The sequence below is a fragment of the Mesoplodon mirus genome, assembly GCF_964341445.2.
Source record: "Mesoplodon mirus genome assembly, chromosome: 1".
NCBI classification, from domain to species: domain Eukaryota; kingdom Metazoa; phylum Chordata; class Mammalia; order Artiodactyla; family Ziphiidae; genus Mesoplodon; species Mesoplodon mirus.
Genome location: NC_138976.1, coordinates 35,662,684 through 35,688,772, shown reverse-complemented (window position 1 = coordinate 35,688,772; position 26,089 = coordinate 35,662,684). Strand labels below are relative to the sequence as shown.

At 42.7% G+C, this 26,089-nt stretch overlaps 1 protein-coding gene across 1 annotated transcript in view; it reads left to right on the top strand.

The window, feature by feature from the left end:
• The window catches only part of LOC309806729 (thioredoxin-like), a gene marked incomplete at both ends in the record, with an annotated part of 60,368 nt that extends 34,434 nt beyond the window's left edge, over positions 1 to 25,934 (top strand). Inside the window, 4 exons of the mRNA XM_082625681.1 lie at positions 3,376 to 3,479; positions 9,252 to 9,316; positions 23,968 to 24,029; positions 25,851 to 25,934. Of these exons, the coding sequence (XP_082481807.1) occupies positions 3,376 to 3,479; positions 9,252 to 9,316; positions 23,968 to 24,029; positions 25,851 to 25,934 (315 nt within the window). The remainder of the gene's footprint in view (positions 1 to 3,375; positions 3,480 to 9,251; positions 9,317 to 23,967; positions 24,030 to 25,850) is intronic.
• Between the last annotated feature and the right edge of the window lie 155 nt (positions 25,935 to 26,089).

Below are 26,089 nucleotides of genomic sequence, written 5' to 3'. Positions count from 1 at the left end.
CTGCTTTTTGGCAGTGGGGGAGATCCTAAGATAAGGAGTCATAATCAGATCCACTAGAGTTATTGCCATAAGAATGACAAAAATGTCATCTTCTAGACCACTGGGGGTGTGGGGGACTGTCTAGAATTACATGGCGGTGGTCGTGGGGAGCAGACACACCTTGGGAACTTCTCATCCCTGCTTTGCCAGTGCCTTTCTTCTGCTCACGTGTACCCTTCACTGGAGTCAAGCCACTCCTGCAGCAGAGTAGAGGATGGAGACTCAGGAGAGATCTTGGACAGAGGGCGCAAGGAAGGACAAGTGGGAGCCACTGCAAACATAGTACCTTTCCAGCTCCCATGGAGAAAGACTGAGACTGGGGTGAACCCCAAGCCTCTCCCATCCTGCATTCCACCCCAGCATTGGTTAGAGACAAGGCACAAATTTCCTTTCCAACCAGACTGAGCTGTCTAGAAAGTCCTAATACCCCCAAGTGAAAAAAGTATGCCCAAGGGCTTCCCTGGTGGCGCAGTGGTTGAGAGTCCGCCTGCCACTGCAGGGGGCACGGGTTTGTGCCCCAGTCCGGGAAGATCCCACATGCCGCGGAGCGGCTAGGCCCGTGAGCCATGGCCACTGAGCCTGCGCGTCCGGAGCCTGTGCTCCACAATGGGAGAGGCCACAGCAGTGAGAGACCCGCATACCGCTAAAAAAAAAAAAAAAAAAAAAAAGTATGCCCAAGCTCCCAACCTCCAGCCTCATGGAGGATGCCAAGTCTTCCTTTGCCTCACCTTGGTCAGGAGTTTCCTGGCAATGGGTTCAGTACTTTGGTCAGTTGGCTAAGCTTAGCATCCTTTTCTTGTCCCCAGCCAAGTCTGGTCCTTCAGGTGGCCAAGCCCTGCCTATGTTATTGCCAGGACTTCTTGTCTTGGTACCTGCTCTAGCCTGAGAGGAGTATGAAACTCCCTTCATGCCCTAGAGGCACCATCCAGTTGCCACTGACTCTTAAGAAAGAGCCTTTTGCAGATCCTTTCTGACACCTTCCTCCCCTGGTGGCCAAGGCCAAGAGAACTATTTCTAGAGGAGATGGCTACAAACCAGACAACCCAGATTAATCATGAAATTCTGCACCCACACTTAGGTAACCCTATACTCAAGAATCAAAAGAGCAGTTTGCTGTTGTAGAAGTGGATCCCTGAGCAAGCCGGTAAGTGAAACGGGATCAAGACAGAGGCACAAGAGTGGGGTTTACTTTCAAGGAATAGAATGAACCATGATGCCCACAGGCACCATGCTGCTATAGGGGAAGCAGAATCATTAGATGTGGGCATAGTTTCTTCTCTGCTGCACACTGAGCACTGAAGTTAGTTCTAGACTTTTCTAACCCCTGCCCCCAAAGTCCTAACACCATTTCTGGCTGCTGAAACCTCCCTCACTGGAAACTCAAGTCTTCACCCAATCTCAGCCTCATTTTTTTTAAAGGTTTTTAAAAAATATTTATTTGTTTATTTGGTTGTGCCGGGTCTTAATTGCAGCATGCATGTGGGATCTAGTTCCCTGACCAGGGATTGAACCCAGGCCCCCTGCATTGGGAGCGCAGAGTCCTATCCACTGTGCCACCAGGGAAGTCCCTCTCAGCCTCATTTTACCCACTCTTCCTTCTCTCCACCCACCTCATACAACTGGTACTAAACTGATCATGAATAGTTAAGGGTCTCTAACTTCCATACTTCATCAAACATAAGATGCGCATTGACAGATGCACCATTATTTTATCTCCCACTGAAAGTGTTCCAAATAAAATATACCATCCCCTGTGAAATGCATCCTGATTCAGAGATGTGAGAATTTGAAAAGAAAATGTGCTCCTATGAATCAATTAATTAAACTACTATTACCTGGGCTAAAGTCAGGGCATGGGAAATCACAAGCCATTTGATTTCAGGGCATCATGTATATGAATTAACAAGCCCTCAAGATCAGTGTATAAACGCTCTGAGAAGTTTCAGTGAGTGGGTTTCCTCATTTCCAACAATGTGGTATGTTTTAGATCTTAGTTTAGAGGAACATCGTGGAGAATTATATAAATCTGGCAAAATATTAGCATAAACAATTTTGAAAAGGTGCCAAATAATTAAAACATCAGAAATTTAATGTGTTTAATGTATGTTTAAAGTATCTTGCAGACGATGGAAATGAGTAGAGGATAAGTTTATAAACAGGAACAAAATTCCTCAAAGCTCCATCTTTGCCATATTTGAACCAATAAATATTTCACCTTTGTGTATCTGTGAACAGATTTTTGAACTTTGTGGAACTGATGCTAAAAAACTGGAAGAAAATATTCGAGAACTAATGTAAGCTGATCTCCAAGACAAAATATACTTGCAACGTTTTAAAAGGCCACCGTGAATGTGTTTGTGTTTTTATTCCCAGCAAACACTGTGGTGTTCTATTGATCTCTCTCCTAATGCTTTACAGGTTGAATTCCATATTGCAATCTCACTGCAAAAATTGTTGGAACTCTTGTGCTATCAGAGATCGTGTCATTTGCATTCTCTCACTTGGCCTTTGCACTTACTCTGAGCACATTCCTTAGGCAGCGTCCTTCACAGCAGAGGCCCTGCACAGCTAAGTAATACCAGCTCAGTGAGAAAGTTTTCCAGAGACTGTGGAAGATGGGATCCAACGCAGCAGTCAAGAAACAAATAAATGTCTTATTGGCCTGGTGCACTCCAAATACATAGAGGCCTCTTCCCAATTGAGTCATTGTTTGTAGTACAAAATTCTTCTCCAGTGTATCACCTTATATTAGAAATGTGTCATTGGATAAAAGCACATATAAACAGCTATGCTTACGTATATAAAAACTTATTACATGCTAGGCAATATGCCAAGCCTGTAGCTGAAATTCAGCCTCTGTATGCTGATACTGAATGGAATCTTGGAGACAGTTTTGGATGAAGTAGAAAAGAATTGCTTTACCGCTTTGCTGGGCAAAGGGGGCCATAGTGGGCTAATGCCCTCAAAACTGTGTGTCCTGACCTGGAGCGGGTAGTGAGGAGTTTTATAGTAAATGGTTCAAAGAGGAGGGCACGATCAGCTCGTGGACATTCTTTGACTGGTTGGTGGTGAGGTAACTGGGAGCCAGTATCCTCAACCTTATGATTCCAACTGCTCTGGGGTCTACATGCTTGTGGGCAGCATACAGTAAACTTCTTCCACCTGGTGGCGGTTTCAGTACAGTAAGTCCCTTACATACGAACCTTCAAGTTGTGAACTTTCAGAGATGCAAACATGAGTTCGCATGTCCAATCACGTAACTTAGTTCACGTGTCTGGCGTACATTGTCACGTGCGTGCATCCTTACAGGTGGTTGTGCTTTTGTGTACTTTACAGAACTGTATAGAGTACAGTAGTACAGTATCTATTTCAAGCCCAGGATGTCCAGAAGCAAGCGTAAAAGCAGCGGTGACGCAGCTGGTGCTACTGTACTTTTCAAGGTACTGTACTGTAAGGCTAAACGTTTTCTTTATTTTTGTGTTTGTTTGTTATGTATTATTTGTGTGAAAAGTATTATAAACCTATTACAGTACAGTATTCTAAAGCCAATTGTGTTAGTTGGGTACCAAGGCTAACTTTGTTGGACTTATGAACAAAAGTGAACTTAGGAACACACTCTCGGAATGGAACTCATTCGTATGTAGGGGACTTATTGTATCTGAAAAACAGCTCATAGATATTGTTATATATGTCCCTTGAGGGGGAACCGGGACCTCGTCCCGAGGCCGCACTATTGTTTTTGTTTGTTTGTTTGTTTTTGCGGTATGTGGGCCTCTCACTGTTGTGGCTTCTCCCGTTGCGGAGCACAGGCTCCGGACGCGCAGGCTCAGCGGCCATGGCTCACGGGCCCAGCCGCTCCGCGGCATGTGGGATCTTCCCGGACCGGGGCACAAACCCGTGTCCCCTGCATCGGCAGGCAGACTCTCAACCACTGCGCCACCAGGGAAGCCCTCTTGACCTTTCTTTAACCTTGAGTTGCTTATCTTGACCCTTAGGATGTTTAAGCTGAAACACTCTTACAGGATGGAAGCACGTTCTCTTTCTCATCTCTGATTTGCTGGTATTCAGCCCAATGCACAGACCAGAGGAGATCCAGAAGACACGAAACTAAATTCAATATGGAACCCTGAATGGGAACCTAGAGCAGAAAGGGGCATAAGTGGAAAAAAATGGTGAAGTGCAAGTAAAATCTGGTGTTTAGTCCTCAGTAACATACCAGTGTTGGTTTCTTAGTTTTGACATACACTATGATAATTTATTAACATCAGGGGACTGGGTACGAGGTATATGGGAACTCTCTTTACCCTCTCTGCAACTTTTCTGTAAGTCCAAAATTATTCCAAAATATAAAATTTATTTTTTAAGATGCCTCCCTAACATGGCTATAGGGGAGAAGCACTAGTGTTTTGTGAGCACATGTTATCCCTACTTGACCATGATTTGACCTAGGCTGGAAGTTAGGGAGTGCTTTCCTATGAAATGACTGTTGACCTGATGTCTTAAAAATGAGGAGGTGTTTTATGAAAATCACAGGTTGCAAAGTTAAAAAGCCTGGGACTTGGATATTAGAAGATTGTTTTGATTCCAAGAAAGTTTTTTTTTTCTTTTTTACTAAAAAATCTTAATTATTGCTAGTGATGCCTTAGGCAGAGTAGGGCGTCCCCAAAGGAAAAGAACCAGATATAGCTTTTTTTTGATTTATTGAAGTATAGCTCATTTACAATGTTGTGTAATTTCTGCTGTACAAGCAAAGTAATTCAGTTATACATATATATACATTCTTTTTCATGTTCTTTTCCATTATGGTTTGTCACAGGATATTGAATCTAGTTCCCTGTGCAATACAGTAGGGAGATACAGTATACAGATAGAGCTTTTTGACATAAGAGAAGCCATTTTAGGCCTAAACCATTTTGTGATCTAAGCCTGGCGATAATGCTTGCCCTTGACCAGATCTCAGTAATTAATGATCTTAAGGGAACAAAGGAATGAAAAGCAGTCAAGAAACAATAGTTCAGAGATAAAATAAAGTCCTAGTTCCTCCTCAAGGGACATACATCACAATCTGATACAGATCTTTGAGTTCTGCAGGAATTAAGACCCCTACCCAGGTGGAGGATGTAACTATGCTGAGAACCCAGATTGGTTGCGGCCTAAGGAAAGATGGTGGTGACCTCTGCTGACCCTCCTGACTTCACTCAACTAAAGCTTGGACTCTGTCAACCTTTGCCCCAATTCTATGTTGAATTCTCTTCAGCTCAAGGCCCTTCATAAATATGCATGTACCCTTAGCTTAAAACTTTCCCAATTTTGCAGTTGGGGAGACACTGCTTTGGGAAGGATCCCCAGTGTTCTCCTGACTTGCTTCAAGCAAGAAATCCTTCCTTCTGCTCTTTCATTTGGTTGTGTCTCTTGGCAGCTAACCCAGTTGTTTTGGTAACAATGCCGCCACTTTCCAGCCCAGACCCCGCCTCAGTGGGGCCGATGGAAGCCTTCATGAAGGCTTGAAGGCTTGTTTGAGGTTGCGGGCAGGTCTCACTGCTTGTCTGCCTGAATAAAATCAAGCCTGGCATTTCTGTTTCCCACTAGCCTGACCTCATCACCAGGGCGAGGATGAAGGTTTTATGGCTCCTAATCTTTAAATCTCTGGGCCCAGATATACCAGGACAAAGGAAAAAGAGTTCCTCTCTCCACCAAAGCAAGAGCCTGGTGGGGCCTGAAGCTGTCACTCTCCCGCATTCCCCAGACATGCCATTCTATGGAGCCCAGGTGATAGGTGAGTAAGACTTAGACAGAGGCTGGGCTGGATGAGATTTCCATGCCAGGGATCTCAGCTTGGAGCTAGCCCGCTCTAAAGGGCCAGACTGCTGGAAGGTCAAAGAGTGTGGCCAGGGAGCTGTGGGCCAGACTGAGGCCCTTGGGCCTAGACCAGCACTGGCATTAGTACAGGAGAGTGAATATTCCTGTTACCGACCTGGGTCCTTGGACTCTTTAATCAATAGAAATTGATGAGGCCAGATGAGAAATTCAGGCAAGGTTTTACTGGGACTCATGCTGCAGCATGAGGGAGCAAAAATAAGAAACAGGTGCCCTTGGGAGTGGGTAGCAAACGAAGCTGGTTCCTTAAATGGAGTGAGGGTAGGGGCAGAAAGGTGGGTTGGGCAGGAGGGGTAGCTTGGGCGGTCTGCCTGCCTCCGTGGTGGTGCTGTGTGCAGGCATGATGCGAAGTACCCTGCTTTTGTTCTCCGCACCTCAGAAATGGCAGTTGGTTTGTGGCCTTTCTGTACCTTATTGTTCATAATGACCCCAACTGCGCATGCGTGCAATTATTTATAGTTTCTTTGTATTTTGTTGCTCAAGGAGAGATTTATCCAGGTGCAAGCTCTCCAGTAAAAGGTCCCAGGTCCCAGCCTATCTCATTCCCATCACCTTGGCTAAGGCCTCCACCCATCCTCAGAGCACAGGCTACTGTAGGAAAGATGGCTGGGAAATCATTATATGGCTGGTGGCAATGGAAAAATGGAGTTCTGTGCATGAACATGGAATGTGTGTACGTTGGAGCCACGAAAGTCAAGGACCACCTGTAACCAGTCAACTTGTGCAAGTCACTGGCCTCTGGAAAGAGCACCCCCAAAATTGTCTTTGGAGAAGAGAAGCAGGATGGAGAATGAATTCCATGCCCAGATGTGCCATGGATGGAATCACCCAGACAGCCTCCAGCATTTTACATTCTGTAGCATCTCTCTACGTGATGGAGCAAGAAGATGTTTCATTTTCTTCATTGTTATTTCAGTCCTGCCTTCCATGTCAGCAGTGAAAGAGGACACATGTCAGAGTCCCAGAGAATTCCCTGGAAACCAAAGTCTTCTCCATCTCACTTTCAGTAGCCAAGGTCTCAACATAATTTCTCTTGCTTAAGAGTAGAAGAAAGGGGCTTCCCTGGGGGCGCAGTGGTTGAGAGTCCGCCTGCCGATGCAGGGGACCCAGGTTCGTGCCCCGGTCCGGGAAGATCCCACATGCCGCGGAGCGGCTAGGCCTGTGAGCCATGGCCGCTGAGCCTGCACGTCTGGAGCCTGTGCTCCGCAACGGGAGAGGCCACAACAGTGAGAGGCCCGCGTACCGCAAAAAAAAAAAAAAAAAAAAAAAAGTAGAAGAAGGGTCCATACTTTGATAATGACCTTTCTGTTTTGAGAGGAATAGAGAATGGGACATCACTTACTTTCTGCCACGTTGTCTACTGCTGCATTGTGCATTCTCACCGGTGCCATATTTATTTATCAAGCACTAACAGTGGTTTCTAGCTGAGATAGGACCCAATGATGGTTCATAAAATGCAGTGTAGTAGGCATTTTCTTAAAACCAAACAAAAAATAGCAGAGTACATTTACTGCATTAACGGTGAGTATTATTTCATGAAACACGTTTAGTTTTGTGTATGTTTATACTAGGGTCACAATGTAAAATATATTTCTCACCGTGGGTTCTGGTGAGTCATGACTGAAAGCCGTTGCTCTAAGGGTTTCATCTTTGTCAGGGATGACTAGGTATAGGGGTTCTCAAAGTGAGGTTCTGGGACCAGGAGCATCACCTGGGAACTTGGTAGAAATGCACATTCTCAGACACCCCTCACCCGCCTCTAGGTACCCTGAATCAAAAGCTGGGTGAGGTTAGGGGGCGGTCATGGGAGGAACCCAGATTCTTCTTTTTATTTTCTACGTTGTATTTAATTAACTAGCTGTTGCAAGAAGGTGTACACATACTGAATACATCACATTTAGCTAACCTCATTGACCATGGAGACCAGCACTAATCTGCAGTCCTGTTCTTAGCCCAGAAGGCAAATCCCCACCTTGAAGCAGCACCCTTGAAATGACACTGAGTTACTTATGTTGACTCCTCTGCATCTTGCCTAGGCCTTCCCGCCTCGTTGGTAGACTGAGGAATCCAGATTATTCTGATGCACACTCACATTTGAGCACCACTGATAAAGTCCATCAAGGGATTGTTTTACAAACATGAGTGAGGCCCAACTCTACAGTGAGGGTAATAGTCAAACTTCGTACAGCACAGTAATGTTTTTGTGCAGCCGTTCACAGCATTACTTCATTTCTTTCCAAAAATAACCTTGTGAGGCAGGGAAGGCTGATGTATTTATCCTCATTTTTCTCTCTGAAAAACCTAGGATTGTCCCTGCTTGGATAATAATTTGGTTTTAATTGATTCTGAATATTAAGCTAAGCAAAACCATGCAGTACCAAGTGGGCAACAATATCTTGTTAAATAGAATTCTTATCACTTCACAAACATTCATGGGAAGCTTTAAAACTTTTTTTATAAATGCAAATTAAGCCTTAAAGCAAGTTTGTAAGATAACTGTGAAATTCTGTTTTAACCTGATGGACACCAAAATGACTTTGCTAAATTTAAACTGCATTTCAATGGAAACCCATGGTCACTGTAGAACCAAAGGATATTGAGCCTGTTTTTTGTTTGCTGTGATGGGTTTTTTTTTTTAATATTTATTTATTTGGCTGCGTCAGATCTTAGTTGCAGTGCGCGGGCTTCTCTCTAGTCATGGTGTCTGGGCTCTCTAGTTGTGGAGCGCGAGCACATAGTTATCCCATGGCATGTGGGATCTTAGTTCCCCGACCAGGGATCAAACCTGCGTCCTTTACATTAGAAGGTAGATTCTTAACCACTGGACCACAAGGGAAGTTCCTGCTATGATGGTTTTTAAATAAAGCAAGGAAACACTAAAAACAAACAAACAAACTATCAGAGAGGCATTAGAACCAAAGAGGAATGACAAAAACAATTTGCAACTCCTATGATCAATAATGAGGCTTATTAATTTCACACACTATCTCACTTAATCCTCAAGCAAACCTATGATATCAGTAACAGCCCCCTTGGTATCCATGGAGGATTAATTCCAACACCTCCCTCAGATACCAAAATCCATGGATGCTCAAGTCCCTTATATAAAATGCCATGGACTTTGTATATAACCTGCAGACATTCTCCTGGATACTTTAGATCATGTCTAGATTACTTATATTACCTAAAACAATGTAAATTATATAAATAGATGTAAATACAATATAAATGCTGTGTAAATAGTTGCTTTCATGCAGCAAATTCAAGTTTTGCTGTTTGGAACTTTATGGAATTTTTTTTTAATATTTTCTATATGCATCTGGTTTTATCTGCAGATGCAGAACCCATGAATATGAAGGGCCGACTGTACTGGATTTCTATAAAGCCACTGCTCCCCCAGGTGAGCCTTATTCATTCTCCTAAAGACAATGGGGCTTTTCTCCAGAAAACTCCTCCATCAATGTTGAAAAGGCTGGGTGGGAACTTGTCACCAGGTAAGAATGCAACCTCAGCCAGGATTCCTTAGCCCTAAATTTTCCAAGCTTTTGTCATTTGCCTGCCAATTTTATTATTATTTACTTCTCCTATTCACTAGTTGTATATGAATACATTTATTTTGCAACAAATCTTTTTATCAACACACCTCTTTCTAAAATTATTATTGCAAAATAGTTGATTTATATTAGTTTCAGGTATACAGCACAGTGACTCAGATACACACAAACACACACACACACACACACACACACACACACATTCGTTTTTAGATTCTTTTCCATTATACGTTATTTATTACAAGATATTGAGTATAGCTCCCTGTGCTGTACAGTAGGTCCTTGTGGGTTATCTATTATATATCTGTATATATATGTGTGTGTGTGTGTATATTTTAATCCCAAACTCCTAATTTATCCCTCCCCCGCCCTTTTCCCTTTGGTAACCATAAGTTTGTTTTCTATGTCTGTGAGTCTATTTCCATTTTGTAAATAACTTCATTTGTATCATTTTTTTAGATTCCACATATAAGTGATATCATATGGTATTTGTCTTTCTCTGTCTGATTTACTTCACTTGGTATGATCATCTCTAGGTCCATCCATGTTGCTGCAAATGGCAATATTTCCTTCTTTTTTATGGCTGAGTAGTATTCCATTATGTATTACATACCACATCTTCTTTATCCATTATCCATTTTTTATCCATCTGTCAATGTCAACATACCTTAAATAGAAGACCAGTATTGTTCTCAGAAGTAAAAAACAAAAAAAAAACAAAAAAACTTAATAAGCGAATACATTGAAACAAAATCATTCAATGATGAAATTTGGTATGTGGCCAGTCAAAGACTCAAAGGCTGAGTGCTTACTCTCCCCTCCCCTCCCCTCTCCTCCTCTCTTTTCTTTCTCTCTTCCAACAGGATGAACAACTATTAGAGAGGTGTTAAAGATAGAATAGCACCAAATTAAGACCTTCTTCTTGAGTGATCAGTATTGAAAGAGAATAAAAAAGGTATCAAGAGGGGGTATATGGAAACTCTGTGTACTTTCTGCTCAATATCTCTTAAACCTAAAACTCTAAGAAAAAAAGCCTATTAATTTTTTTAAGTGTACTCGTAAAAATAAGAGTTTTAAATTGAACAACAACAAAAAGAACTAACATTCTCCCTGAAGAATGAGTCAAGGCTATTTAATGCTGCATTCCCCATACTACCCCAAATCATCAGAAATTACTACCTGAAATTACCTCTCATGGTCACATGGGTCCATGGCTTCCATTTTGTGAAAATGTAGCCAAAGTCTGATTATATGAAAAAATAAGAAGAAAAAGTAGAGATGGGATGGTTTCCTACTGATGGCAGAATGAAGTTGTGAATCATTCATCTTTCTGCCAAAGCCCTTGGTGATTTGGCCCTCATGTTCATGTTTGCCCTCCTCCCATTGCCCACAGACCCCAGGCATTATCATTATGTCAAACTCTGTACTCTTCCCTGCATCTGGAATTTCCTCCCCACATCTCTGCCTGTCAGATCTTCTTCAAGATCACCCAGCACACACACCATTCCTTCAAATGGGCCCACACAGTCATATGAAGCCTCCCTTGGCTATCCCAGATGGGGAGAGCGTTCCTTCTCTTGGGTGTCTGTGGAGCTGTGTGTGCACAACCATTAGAGCCACCACCTTTTGTGGGGTCTGGTGGATTTTTACATCTGCCTAGGGTACCAGATGACATACATGGTGCCTAGTAAAATTTGACTTTCAGGTAAACACAGGATAATTTTTAGTATAAGTATGTTCCATGTAGTATTTAACCGGGTGTCCTGTGTTTTTTATTTGCTAAACCTAGCAATCGTGTGTTTGTCTCCCATGAGACTTAGCTTCCTAGGAAACGGGTGGTAGCTTTCCATCCCTGTGCATGCAGTACCAAGGACGTTACCAAGCACTTAGTAGGAGCTTGGTAACTATTAGATCGAGAAATGGTGGCATGAATGACTTCTGCCCAAACTCACACAAGAAACCCTAAGATTGCAAATAAGGCCAGGAATACATTTCTATTCCTGCCTAGAAATGCAGGTTTGGAAGAGGGAAAGATAATGTGCTCAAATCTAATACATTCATAATCTACAAACTAGAAGGAGCAAAGCTGTCTACATTGTTCTCTAGCTTGTCTTCAACACATATAATAACAAGTCACAGACTGCCTGGTTTCTGTAGCCTTTACAAGTCTATAGTCGGCTCCCACACAGATCACATTATGAGGGTGAGAACTTGGTCTACTGAATCCAAAGCCAGGCATGATAAATAGTAGCCACAGCCAAGAACAAATCTACTCCACGTTAGGGCCAGTTCTGTCCCTATTATTCAGGTAGGCGATGAATCACCATGTTTTGCTTTCAAGCCTTGCTGTGAGGGCAGTGTGTGGTGATAGAAGAAATCACAGGCTCTCAAGTCAGATAAACCTGGATTTGCAGTTATGACTCAGCCACTGCTGGGCCAGAGGCCTCTCTGGGGCTCAGTTTTCTCATCTGTAAACTGGGCTATCATGGATACCTCCAAAAGGTCGAGGTGAATATTAAATGGAATAGTGTCCATGAAGCAATTGTATGGGACCTGTTCACAGCAAGTGTTCCAGTGAGGATGGGGATAAGGATGATGATGTTTTTATTTCTACTGTTCCAGCCAGAATGGAATCTCTTTGAACATATGAACTGATTTATTTATTTTCACTTTTTTTTTGTATGGTCCAACAGCCTCTAGTACCATATGCAATAAAGATTTTTCATCCTAGAGACGTCAAAAGAGACCAAAGTTTTAAAAATGTTCAGTGTTTTAGGGCCTTTCAGAAATCTGACAGTATTTAACCACAGTAGGGTAGGGTAGGGCCAAAAATTAACCTTTGTAGGTGACTCGTGGACTGCGCATCGTCTTTCATAAATCCTTGATAGACTAAGTCTGGGCAGATAAGAAAAACTAGAGAAATAAAGAAGTAGGCACATCCTTCTGAAAATAGTAAAGAACAGTTTTGGCATAAAAACTGCCATTCTCACATTTCCTGCCAAGATGTTCTATTGGATGTGTGCCCTAATTACAGGTACCCGCCATCCGGAACACACCTCCATGAGGTGATGCTTGCCCTTCTCACCAGCTGCTCAAGAAAATGAGCTCAGAATGATCGATAATCTACTCTCAGCAAATGAATACTTACCATTTAGAAGGCCATCTCCAATCTTTTTTGTTTTCTTTTTTTTTTAACATCTTTATTGGAGTATAATTGCTTTACATTGTTGTGTTAGTTTCTGCTGTATAACAGAGTGAATCAGCTATACATATACATATATCCCCATATCTCCTCTCTCTTGCGTCTCCCTCCCACCCTCCCTATCCCACCCCTCCAGGCGGTCACAAAGCACCAAGCTGGTCTCCCTGTGCTATGTGGCTGCTTCCCACTAGCTACCTGTTTTACACTTGGTAGTGTATGTATGTCCATGCCACTCTCTCACTTCCTCCCAGTTTACCCTTCCCCCTCCCTGTGTCCTCAAGTCCATTCTCTACGTCTGCCTCTTTATTCCTGTCCTGTCCCTAGGTTCTTCAGAACCTTTTTTTTTTAGATTCCATATATATGTGTTAGCATACGGTATTTGTTTTTCTCTTTCTTACTTCACTCTGTATGACAGATTCTAGGTCCATCCACATCTCTACAAATGACTCAATTTCATTCCTTTTTATGGCAGAGTAATATTCCATTGTATATATGTGCCACATCTTCTTTATCCATTTGTCTGTTGATGGGCATCTAGGTTGCTTCCATGACCTGGCTGTTGTAAATAGTGCTGCAGTGAACATTGGGGTGCATGTGTCTTTTTGAATTATGGTTTTCTCAGGGTATATGCCCAGTAGTGGGATTGCTGGATCATATGGTAGTTCTATTTTTAGTTTTTTAAGGACCCTCCATACTTTTCTCCATGCCTTCTCCAATCTTAATTCTTATTCATTCCTAGCTTCATTTAACTACAGCTATCATTAAATTTGTATTTCCATATTAAGATACCTTCACTTAAACATAGCAAGTTCCTCATTGACACCTGCCTTTATAAGCATGTCTCTCTCTCTCTCTCTCTCACACACACACACACACACACACACACACACACACACAATCATCTCCTTGGAACTCTGTGGCTTTGAACAGTTTACCTGGGATAGAATTTTTTCACCTGTACAATGAGAAAGTTGGAATGGTGTGGTCTCTAAGCTCCCTTTTAGCTCTGTATCCTTAGGATCCTAGCCTTCTGTTTTGTCACTGCATCTCCTTTAGTTGATCCGGAGTCCCACCCCCCCCACCCCCCCATGCTGAGTCTAAGTCTATGAAAGGATGCATTGATCAAATTATTTTTTTCTCATCATTTTCACATTCATTTCTAGATCAGCTCTAATGTGTACTCAAGCTGATCCAGGTAACAAAGGATCCCAAGATTAAGGTTTACCTCTTACTAACCAGGAAGTCCACTGACAACTTCTTTCACAAGGCTTGGAGATTGAAAGGGGCCTGACACCTAGGAAACATACGGTAATTGTTGACCGTGTCATTGCTGTTACTGTTGTTATCACTGCAATGGGGAAAATTAATATATTGGAATTATTCCATCCTTGTCTATGCCCTTGACTGAGCATGGGAATGCCCACCCAGCTGCTCTTTTGTGCAGAGAAAGCCAAGATACAGGAAAGGAGTGGAAGGATCAGCTAAGGGTAACAGCCTAGCCTGATGAGAGCAGAATTCGATATTTCCCAACTTTTCTGTTTTCTTATTCAGTCACCCCATGTGTGTAGTTTGTATGAGGAACTTGTCCATATTGAATGATTTAAAGGACTCCAGATGCCTTCAGTCACACCAATAGTTATTCATGTCCTTATCGTAAACAGTACCCTCTCCCAGTGGTCTTTAAAATGTGGATATACCCAGGTGGTAAGACATCAAATTCCTAACACTTTTTTTTTTTTTTTTGCGGTACGCGGGCCTCTCACTGTTGTGGCCTCTCCCGTTGCGGAGCACAGGCTCCGGATGCGCAGGCCCAGCGGCCATGGCTCACGGGCCCAGCTGCTCCGCAGCATGTGGGACCTTCCCGGACCGGGGCACAAACCTGTGTCCCCTGCATCGGCAGGCAGACTCTCAACCACTGCGCCACCAGGGAAGCCCCCTAACACTTTTTTTAAGGTAAGTTCTTTGGGGGGATAAAAAGAAACATCCTGAGAACAGTTTAAAGTTAGAGATCAGCTAGAGGAAGAGTGTTGGTGAAGTGGGTAAGATGAAAGGATGCTAAGATGGGAGACAAGATTCTACAAAGGTGGGGCAGGGGACAGAGAAGATATGCCCCACTTCATGGTTTCACCTCTGGGCTACTGCCCCTCCTCCACCCCAGATATCAACAGTTTGTGGAGTCCCTTGGGAGCTGGGTCTGTCACACATACATCAGAAGAGCTCTGTGCCTGTGGCATGTGTGGCTTCTGATAGCATCTGGTTGCCCTGTCCTCAGGAGACCTGGCAGAAACAGCCCTAGGACCTTTGGTGAGGAGTCTACTCTGAGGATATTATTGAGAACCTATAAAATCACTCTGTAACAGGAGAATGATTATTCTTCTTGAGAGAAGCTGGTTTTTACTCTCTGGGCCCTATGAACCATGAAACTGAGCAGGAGTCCTATAGCGGATGTTGTAATGTCCCCCCAGACCCCCTACACCAAGTGGAGGTCCCCAAACCCCAGTTGTTGTGGTTATTGGCTGATAATGGCTACCAGCTGCCCCACTTCTCCTGAGAATTATCCTTGGCTGATGGGAGCCCTTTGCCCAGGTGGTTATGACTCCTCTAAAGGCAACCCATAGTCAATAAGTAATTTGGGAGTAAAACTGTGGTGGGGCTTGCACTCTGGAGCCCACTTCCTAGGGATCCGCCAGAGGCTAGTCCTGACCTAGGATTTTGTTTGGCTCTGTCCCTGTCCCTCTCATGCTTGAGTCCCTCCCTTACAGGATTTTTTGAATAGAGCACCCTCAATAAATTGTATAAACCCCAATACCTGTCTGGGAACTTGTGCCCTTTACTTCATTGATTCTGAGACACTACCAATGGTAGGGTTATTATGTATCACCAAGAAAGAAAAAAATGCTGACACTTAGTATGGGATATGCTTCAGTTCTAAGACATACACTAATTTCAGTGAAAAAAATATGCATCTTTGAGTTAATTAAGGTATGTTTAATATGTATGATCTCGCTCCATTGCATACATCTCTCTATGCCACATGTTTATATAAAGGCAAATAAACTTTGTTTCAACTATCTTTTTATACATAATGATTTACAAATCTAGAGAGCCATTGCTGTGGTCTGAATGTCTGCTCCAGCCCCCCCCCACCCCCAGTTCATATGTTGAAATCCTAACCCCCAAAGGTAATGTTATTAGGAGATAGGGCCTTTGGGGGGTGATTGTGTCCTGATGGTGGGGCCCTCATCAAAGGGATTAATGGTCTAATAAAAAGAGATCTCACAGAGCTTTCTTCTGCCACGTGAGGACACAAAGAAGTCTGCAGCCCAGAAGAGGTCCCTCATCCGACTGTGTCTGCACCCTGATCTTGGACTTCCAGCCTCCAGAACTATGAGAAAGAAATTTCTGTTGTTTACAAGCTACCCAGTCTGTGGAATTCTTTTTAATTTTATTTTTATTTTATATTGGAGTATAGTTGATTTACAGTGTTGTGTTAGTTTCAGGTATACAGCTAAGTGATTCAGTTATGCATATATCTATTCTTTTTCAGATTCTGTCCCATATAGGTTATTACAGAATATTGAATATTGAGTAGAGTTCCCTGTGCTATACAGTTGGTCCTTGTTGATTACCTATTTTATATATAGTAGTGTGTATATGTTATTCCCAAACTCCTAATTTATCCCTCTTCCCCCACCATGTTTCCCCTTTGGTAAGCACAAGTTTGTTTTCAGTCTGTGTGTCTGTTTCTGTTTTGTAAATAAGTTCATTTGTATCATTTTTCTTTAGATTCCACATATAAGAGATATCATATTGATATTTGTCTTTCTCTGTCTGACTTACATCACTTAGTATGATAATCTCTAGGTCCATCCATGTTGCTGCAAATGGCATTATTTCATTCTTTTCTATGGCTGAGTAACATTCCATCACCTTTAGAGCCAGTTTCTACCTCAAGCTCCCGAAGAGCAGCTGCTTCTGGGCTTTCATTACCATCTGCGACACCTGCAGACAATTCTAGGCATTAGCCTCCCATTGGTCGTCGGAACTGCTTCCTTCGCCAGGACAATGCACTTATAATGAAGACTTCTTTGCAGCTCAGGGAAAACTGCGACTGTCCTTTCCTGGCTGTCTGCTTCACAGTCTCCCAAGTGCCTATTTTACCAGTAGGATCCATGTAAGTTTTTTCAAGCTTGATCTGTTGTCCTTCTGAAATTAACTCCTCTGAAATAACAGGCTGTTTTGGTATTTGGGAAGAATCTGTTGGTTCTTGGTTTTCCGTTTTCAGACGAGTTAGTCTTCACAGTCCTCAGGCAAGAAGTTCACGTCCAAGATGTGGGGTGAAGGGAAGGGGGCCAAAAGAAGAGAGCATGAGCCTAAGGCAGCAGTCTAAATGCTACTATGTTTAGATCTTAGGTTGTTGTGAGAACTGTGTTCAAAAATTCAAAGTGGGGGCTTCCCTGGTGGTGCAGTGGTTGAGAGTCCGCCTGCCGATGCAGGGAACGCGGGTTCGTGCCCCGGTCCGGGAAGATCCCACATGCTGCAGAGCGGCTGGGCCTGTGAGCCATGGCTGCTGAGCCTGCGCTCCACAGCGGGAGAGGCCACAACAGTGAGAGGCCCGCGTACCGCAAAAAAAAAAAAAAAAAAATTCAAAGTGCATGGTTTATTCATCTAAAATCCTGGGCGCACAATAATGAATCATCATTATCTCCTGGCAGATATGACTGCCTCTGCCAGGCAGCCTTTAGCCTCAGTGTCCTCCTTCCTTGGACACCTCTGGAAGGACCAGGCCAGCTGACGTTGCACAGACTAGGCACAGCCCTCAGATGAACTCATTCTTTCATTCATTATAGTAATGGAAACAGTCAGGAGCTGGGAGAAATTCAGGCTTTTTCAAAGGTGCAGCTGGAAAATTACAACTCCCACTAGAACACCAGTATCATGAGGGCAAGGATTTTCGTCTGCTTGCTCACCACCATGATGCCAGTGTCTGGGACAGTGCTGGGCACCTAGCAGGTGCTCAACAGTTAGTTGAAAGATTGTGTGAATAACCACAGATATTTACAAGAGTTAATAATAGTGAGATGAGAATTCACACTGGGGAAGAGATGACTCACAGCTGAGTCAAATGTGAAACAGGCTTTAATCATATAGTCTCCCCTTTTCTATAACAGCCTTTAAAATATCCCAGTTTTATGGGGCATTTTAATTGAGATAAACTTAATAAGTTAAAGTTATGTAATTAGTTATACTCAGCTTCTGTTATAATTACTTATTGATCCAAGGCTGCTTATGGAGCACCTGGCAACAATGAAAGAAAAACAGTAGCAGGTGTTTGGACTTAGTTTGTGCTTGCTAACTAATTAGATGAGGATTTTTTTCCCTGGAAACCCTAAGCAGTTTTCATTTGGCTCCAAAATTGAGAGTCGGAACCTAGGGGCTTCAGCCAACTCTGTTTCTCTCTCTTGCTTCTGGACTGGAAGACATTCTAGCATTAAGATGCTTTTGCATATTACTAATGTTACTCATTAGAGGTTGATTTTGTAGTTAAAGTCTCAGCATTCTGTTGATGCCAGAGTTTACACAGTGGCCGGACTGGAGTCAGACTGTTAGAGTTTGAATTGCAGTTCTACATTTACTAGCTGTGTAACCTTGAGCACATTACTGAAATTTTCTGTGCTCCAGTTTCAAAATCTGTAAAATGGCGATAATGATGGTATTTACATCACTTGATTATAATGACGATTAAACAGATAAACAACGCCTTGGACACAGTAAGTGCTATATATGTTCCTTTAATCATAAAACTACTTGAATTTCTAATACTTTAGTTCCCAGTAAAGATTTTGTTAATAATTGATTACCTGATAATTTAGGCATATGATCGAAGTTGTTATAAACAGGCTTATATTTACCCATGCCTCGTAAAAATTAAAAGGGTAACTCCTAAACGAAGGCTGGGTTGTGTTCAAGGATTGATTGAGTGGAGAGGGTCAGCCTGCCAGAGAGGTTCACACTGGCTACCTTAAGCAAATGGGGAGGCCTCCAGAATCAAGCCTCAAGAAGGACAGGAGTCAGGCATTTCCAGGGATCTCAGGAGGAGGGACCCAAGGGGAATCCCTTTAGGAATGACTCCAATGATTTTCCCTTTTGCATCACTCCCCTTGAGAGCTGAGCTCTTCTAAGAGAGTTTGATTGGCCTGAAGTCAGCTGGCACCCTTGGGCCTAGTGGTAGGGGCAGGTCCTAACAGGATTACAGGGAATGAATGAGAGACAGTTATCCAGAGGAAGAGCAGGGTGTCATTACCCAAAGAAATGGGGAGGGTTGCTAGGCAGGCCAAAGCAGCAGATGTCTCCTCCATGAAGAAAGAAGGAGGAGGGAGGGTAATGTTTTCTAAAATACTATTTATGTTTGTCCCGGAGGCCTTTCCAGGAATTTAAATGTATCTCTCTCCCTGAGAGGCTGGCTCATCCTCTCGGGGCATTCATGCAGAAAGAGCAAGAATCTGGCAATAATCATAAACTACTTCTTTCCCTGGCCTAATGAAGCAGATCTCTAGTTGTTTATGTTGCATTAATTTAAATCTCATCTTTGCCTCACAATTTCATAAGAGCAACAATTCCTAGTTCAATCAAAACACATTATACTAAAAAAAAAAAAGAAAGAAAAAACCACATTATACTAAACTCTCAGAATTCAGCAGATGATAAGCTTACAAAAACGGCTCACATATTCATGAATCTTTTCCCCAGTCGGGTTGTTTTTGGCTATAAGTGCTAGACATCCAACTTGAAGTTGCTTAAGCCAGACAAAAATGTATTGATGCACATGACTGAATGTCCAGATGCAGGAGAGGTGTCGGTGGTGGGGAGGGATTTCATCCAGTGGTTCTAGCCCTCTCCTCGGCAGTTACCATGATGCTTTCTGCCCTGTTTTCTCCCCATGTTCTTCATCTCAGGCTGGAAGCAAGATGGCTCAGTATTTCCAGGCCTCAAGACTACAAAAAACAGTATCTGGAGGGAAAATGAGATCATTGCTTAATGCAGATCTCAGGAATAATGTAACTTTCCCCAGAATCTTCTAGCAAACTTTCCTCTCATCTCCTTAGCCCAGATTGGGTCACATTCCCAATCCTGAAACGACCCTGGTGGTCAAGCAGATTCCCTCTGCTAACTGGCTTAGACCTGGGTTCTTGAACCAGTCAAACTGGCAAAGGGAATTATATTATCATGCCTGGTTCCCAACTCACAGGCCACTAGATGAGAAAAAGAAGGAATGTATGTTAAAAAGAAAATAGGGTAGGCATTTATCTTTTTTTGTCTCCCCCAATATCTGAGCCTCACTGCTGCCCCACCCCACTCTAAGAAATCATTGCCTACTCCAAGGTCACAGAAATGTATACCTATGTTTTCCTCTAAGAGTTTAATAGTTTTAGCTCTTACATTTAGGTCTCTGATCCATTTTGAGTTCATTTTTGTCAATGGTATAAGGTATGGGTCCAATCTCATTCTTTTGCATGTGGATATCCAATTGTCCCAGCACCATTTGCTGAAGATACTGTCCTTTCCCCATAATGGTCTTGCACCCTTGTTGAAAGTCAGTTGACCATACATTTATGGGTTTATTTCTGGACTCTCAATTTTGTCCTACTGATCTATATGTCTGTCCTTATGCTAGTACCACACTGTTTTGAATACTGTAGCTTTTGTAGTAAGTTTTAAAATTAGAAAGTGTGAGTCCTCCAACTTTGCTCTTGTTTTTCAAGATTCTTTTAACTATTCTGTGTTTCCTTTGCATTTCCATATAAATTTTAGGATCAGCTTGTCAACTTCAGCCAAAAAGCGCAGTTGGAATTTTGATAGGGATTGTACTGAATCTGTAGATCAATTGGGAAGTATTGACATCTTAATAATATTGTCTTCCAATCCATGAACATGGGATGTCTTTTCATTTGTTTAACTCTTTAATTTCTTTCAATGAGGTCTTGCAGTTTTCACTGTACAAGTGTCACACTTCTTATTAAATTATGTCCAAGTAATTCATTCTTTTTAAATTTTATATACTGAGCCTATATCCTGAATCCTTGCTGAACTTGCTTATTCTAATAGTTTTTAGGATCTTTAGGATTTTCTGTATACAAGATCATGTCATTTGTAAACAGAGATAGCTTTAGTTCTTCCTTTCCAATCTGGATGCTTTTTTTTTTCTTGCCTAATTGCTCCAGCTAGAACCTGCAGTACAATGGTGACTAGATGTGGTGAGAGTGGACATCCTTGTTTTTTACCTCATTTGGGGGTGTGAGGAGTCTTACCCTACCTTTCTTAACTATGTGCTTTCTTCACTGTGGATGGCTCAGACTCTCCCAAGGTGGCCCTTTATAAAGAGTCCACCAGGTTTTACTTGTATTTTTCCCTCAGTGGTTCTCCATGTCTCTGGATTTAGAGTAAGTAGGGTATGTCACACCAATTAGATTGTATATGTTTAACATCTTATATCCTATATGAAGGCTACTTCATATAAAAAGATATCTACTTTTGCATGCACTGTCTTGGTTAGCCATGCTTACAACTTACGTGATCCAAATTAGAGCACTGCCTAAATGCTTCAATTTATCCTATCTCTATTGCTTTGTGAGTATTTTAATGTCTTAAGGATGGCTTCTGTGACCAGAAAGGATTATTCAGAGACTACAGTTTAGCTGTTTAAATCAACTTTATTGCAGATATAGTTTGCACCCATAATAAATAAAATGTACCCATCTTTAGTGCATGGTTCCATGAATTGTAAAAAATGTGTAGATCTATATAATCACCAAAAAGTTTCCCTATGCCTCTCGGCAATCCCCCCACCCCAGCATCATGAAACTGCTGATTTGCTTTCTGTCGCTATAGATTAGTCTTACCTGTTCTAGAACTTCATATGAATAGATTTTTGCAGTATGTAGTCTTTTCTGTGTGGTTTCTTCCAACTCAGCACAGTATTTTTGATATTCATCCATTTTATTGTATATATAGTAGTTTTCTTTGCTGCTCAGAAGTATTCTATCATCTGGATATATCACTTCCATTAGTGGTATTAGTAATAGTTTTCATCTGTTGATGAACATTTGGGTTTAGTTTGGGGCTACTGTGAATTAAGTTGCTATGAACATTCATATGCAAGTCTTTGTGTGGATTTGTGTTTTAATTTCCTTTGGGTAAATATCTAGAAGTGGAATTACTGGACCATATGTTAAATGTATGTTTAACTTTACTTTAAAAAAAAAGAAAAAAAGGAAAACAAAACAAATTTACCAAATTGTTTTCCAGTTTTACACTCCTATCAGCAATGTATCAAAATTACTTCCAGGCAATCTACAATCTCACCACCATTTGGTGTTACCAGTCTAGTGGGTACAAAGTGGTATCTCACTGCAGTTTTGAAATTCCCTGATGCCTAATGATGTTGAGCATTTTTCTGTTTGCATACTTATTGGTCACTCAGATATCTTCTTTTGAGAAGTGTGTGTTCCAGTTATTGCCATGTTTTTACCAGCTGTTTAACATTGTTTTTCAAAGAGTAGAGGTTTCAAATTTTAATGAAGTGAAATTTATTAGGTTTTTCTTTTATAGTTAACGATTTTAGTGTCCTGCCTAAGAAATATTTGCCCCAAGGTTGCAAAGGTTTATTTCCAACATCTTCTTCTAGAAGTTGTATAGTAAATTTTGAGTTATTTTGTTGTATGGTGTGAGGTGAGGGTCAAGTTTCTTCCTTCTTACCTTTTTTTTTTTTTTTTAAATAGAGCCATCCATGGGCTTCTTGGAAAAGGAGAAGGAATCTGGAAGCAGCAAGAGGAGGGGTTTGCCTGACTTCCTGGGCCCTGGTGTACATGGAGCCCACACTTGAGAAGAACAGAAGTTTCAGGTAAGGTAAAAGAGGCTAACAATATATCGGTGCTGCTGAATCCAGCTAGTTTCAGCAAGGTACACAGTGAAAGGGTTTGAGAGGGCAGGGAGGGGGGCGATTGCACCAGATGAAGGGATGTAAAGAGCAGTGGTGTGCAGGCTACTCATAGGGGTTATTATACTGAAGGTTACATTAAAATACTTAGCATTGGGCTTCCCTGGTGGCGCAGTGGTTGAGGGTCCTCCTGCTGATGCAGGGGACACGGGTTCGTGCCCCGGTCCGGGAAGATCCCACATGCCGCGGAGCGGCTGGGCCCGTGAGCCATGGCTGCTGGGCCTGCGCGTCCGGAGCCTGTGCTCCGCAACAGGAGAGGCCACAACAGTGAGAGGCCCGCGTACTGCAAAAAAAAAAAAAAAAAAAAAAAAAAAACTTAGCATTGAAATTGTGGAATGTATTTATATGTATATTAGTTTTTAAAATCTAAACAGTTAACAGTTTAAGTACCTAATCAGGAGTCTACTCCAGGGGTGTTTAAATCAGCATCTGAAAATCCCCAAATAGGAACTGATGTTCTAGAGGGAGTTTCTGCAAGCTATTCAAATATCCTTATAGATAGAGTTCATAAATTAGTATAAGTTATGTTAGATATTTGTCACTGGTGGCATGAGGAAATTCAAGACATGTAGATGGGCTGGCTTGAAAACTGTGCTGGCACTTTCTCCCCTTCATTCTCTCTGTAGAATGAGAATTAAATCTATCTCCTAGGGGATGTTGAGAAGAATGATGCAATATACCCAGCTCCAGGCCTGGCACTGAATGACTGTTCGACACTTGTACTTGTTCCTTTTCCTTCTTTACCATTGTATTTTGAGCTCCCAACTTCATATCACTTACATGTTCACTTTTGTGTCTTCATCTCAACTCTCTTGCTAGACAATCTTTAAGCTTCACTAATTGTTGGCCTCCCTTTGGAGATCCCAAGGCCAAGTTTATCTAATCTTAGTGTACCTAATCACCTGGGATGCTGCTTTAAAATGTAGAGTCCAGGGATATACCTCAAAAGATTGTGATCCTGGGTGTGGTCCAGGAGTCTGTGGTATCATCACATACCTTCAGCTATGCTGAATGAGGCGGTCAGGGTTCATACTTAGAGAGAGGTGTGATCTGAGAGAAGCTTGCTCAGAAGCCCTAGAGCTGCATCTTCTTCAAATTCGAACCTGAACAAAGACAGCAAACCTAGTTTTCCGGTCCCTCAGGGAGCCTCAGACTGAGCTGACCCAGAAACTTGAAGCAAGCTCATCACCCAAGCTCCTCATTTCTGCTTTTCTTGACAACATAGAAATACCGTTTTAGTCTGTCCAAAATGCATTTCCCCTTTCTCTGGTAACCCCCTGGAATTTGCTCACTCCTAGTTGAAATAAGTGGTTCAAGCAAGGCTGATTACCTCCTCTACCCCCAACTCAAGTCAGTGAAGGTCAGCCTCCAGGGCACTTACTAGAGCAGGGGAGAAGCGTGCCCTTTCTTCGGGGATACTAAAATGGTAGGGACCTAAGCCTGGAGGGGCTAGTCTTGCATTAGGTGGAGAACCCACTGAGAATGAAACAATAACTATGGTGGTCCTGTGACAGCTTTAGGCCCCTGGAGCTCCTACTTGTATGAGTTACTAATTCTTTTTGGTTTAAGTCCGTTTGAGCTGCAATTTCTCCTTACAACTGAGAGTTCTGACTAATACACAGAAGCAGCCCCCCAAAGAAAGGCCTTTATATCACCCCCCCTCTCTCGCTCTTCTCACCCCTACCTTTCTGCACAAACAGATCCTCCCTCACTGGGCTGTCCCAGCGATTCCCCTGCATCTCACTCTCCCCACAGAATGTTACCTCCTTGCCCCGACTGAAATCCTAAGGACTTGAGTTTCCCATGTCCCTGTAAGCAGGGGACTGTCCTCTTTGGATAGGGCCAAGTCTAGCCTACTTTTCTTTCACCCTCTGAGGGGGAAAAAAAAATCCTTTTCCTTTGAGATTCATGTTACCGAGCTCACTGTTCTTTACGAATTTCCTGATAACTTAATTCACTTAGGACTTTGACACCTGTTTTACAGTCTCCCCTTCCACCTCCTTCATCATTCCAGAGGAATGTCACCATCCTATTAATAGCCTGTAAACATAGTTTATGTAGCACTTACTGTGTACCAGGCATAGTTCTAAGCACTTTACATATATTTTAGCTCACTTGACCCTTCTAGTAGCACAGGGTATTATCCCCATTTTATAGGTGTGGAAACTGAGGCATAGGAAGGCTGTTTAGACTTGTCTAGAGCTACCCAGACACTAAGTGGTAGAGTGGGTATGAGGACAGGGAATCTAATTGCGGAGTCCAGGCTCTTAATACACATGCTCGCCTGCCAGTTCCCTGCTCCTTGTAATTGTAGCATCCCCCATAATCCCCCCTCTACATTGGTCCTGGACATTTGGAAGGTCCTTGAAGAGAAGATGTCAGCTGAGGGTGGTTTGGATGGCCATTGGAGATCTGTACCTCCACTTCCTACAGCTCAAATATTTATTGTCATCTCCCATGTAAATGTACCAACTAATAGGTCCAGAAGCTGGGATGTAACTTGGGCTGAAGACACAGCAGAAGCGAAGCAAATTTTGTATTGTGCTCCTGGTACCCCGTAAGGCCTCTTCTCTGCCCCACTAGTCCTTATTCTCTACGGGAAGTTTGCCGCATTCAGGCCAGCCCATCCTCCCTCTGTCTAGGACTGTCTTTAGAATGTGTCCCTTGTCTATATCCTTACCCATGGACTGTGTTCCTCAACCTTCTAGAAACTTTGCACAAGAGGTTCAAAACCTGTTTTCCTTCCCTCCTCTCTGTTTGGAAGAGCAGACAGAAGGAAGCCAGGGAGCAGTTTCACTATCCCAGCCAATCACACCTAGATAAGCTGCATCCAAAGTGCCTCCACCTGAAAAATCATGCTCCGCCCTCTTACCCCAACAGAATCCCACTCCTTTCCAGCCTCCTAGCTCTCATTCCAGCTCAACAACTTGCCCATTTCCACTTCCAGCTTCCCTCCTGGCTTCACAATGCCACCTAACATACTCGCCTTCCACAATCCCCAGTCCTGCCAACACATGACACCAAGCACGACTAATTAGTGCTCACAACAGCTTTAATTATAACTACTTTTTGAGTGCCTACCATGTGCTAAGCACTCTCCTAATCACTTTACAAGCACTTTATTTAATCCTCAAAACACCACCGCTAGGAGTTAGGGACCATCATGATTCTCATTTTACAGAAAGGAAAACTGAGGCACCGGGAGGTCAACGCCTGCTCAGGGTCACAACTGCGTCACTCTGGCGGGACTTTCAACCCGCATTAGCTGTCTGCTTCGCAGGATCCCAGCCACTTCCCGGCCGTCACTACCGCACTAAAATGCTGTGTCACGCTGGAGCAGCAGGTTCCCTGTTAACGTGAAAAAAACAGGAAGGAGGGAAGAGAAGAGAACCTTCGCGATAAACTCCGGAAAGGAGGCGG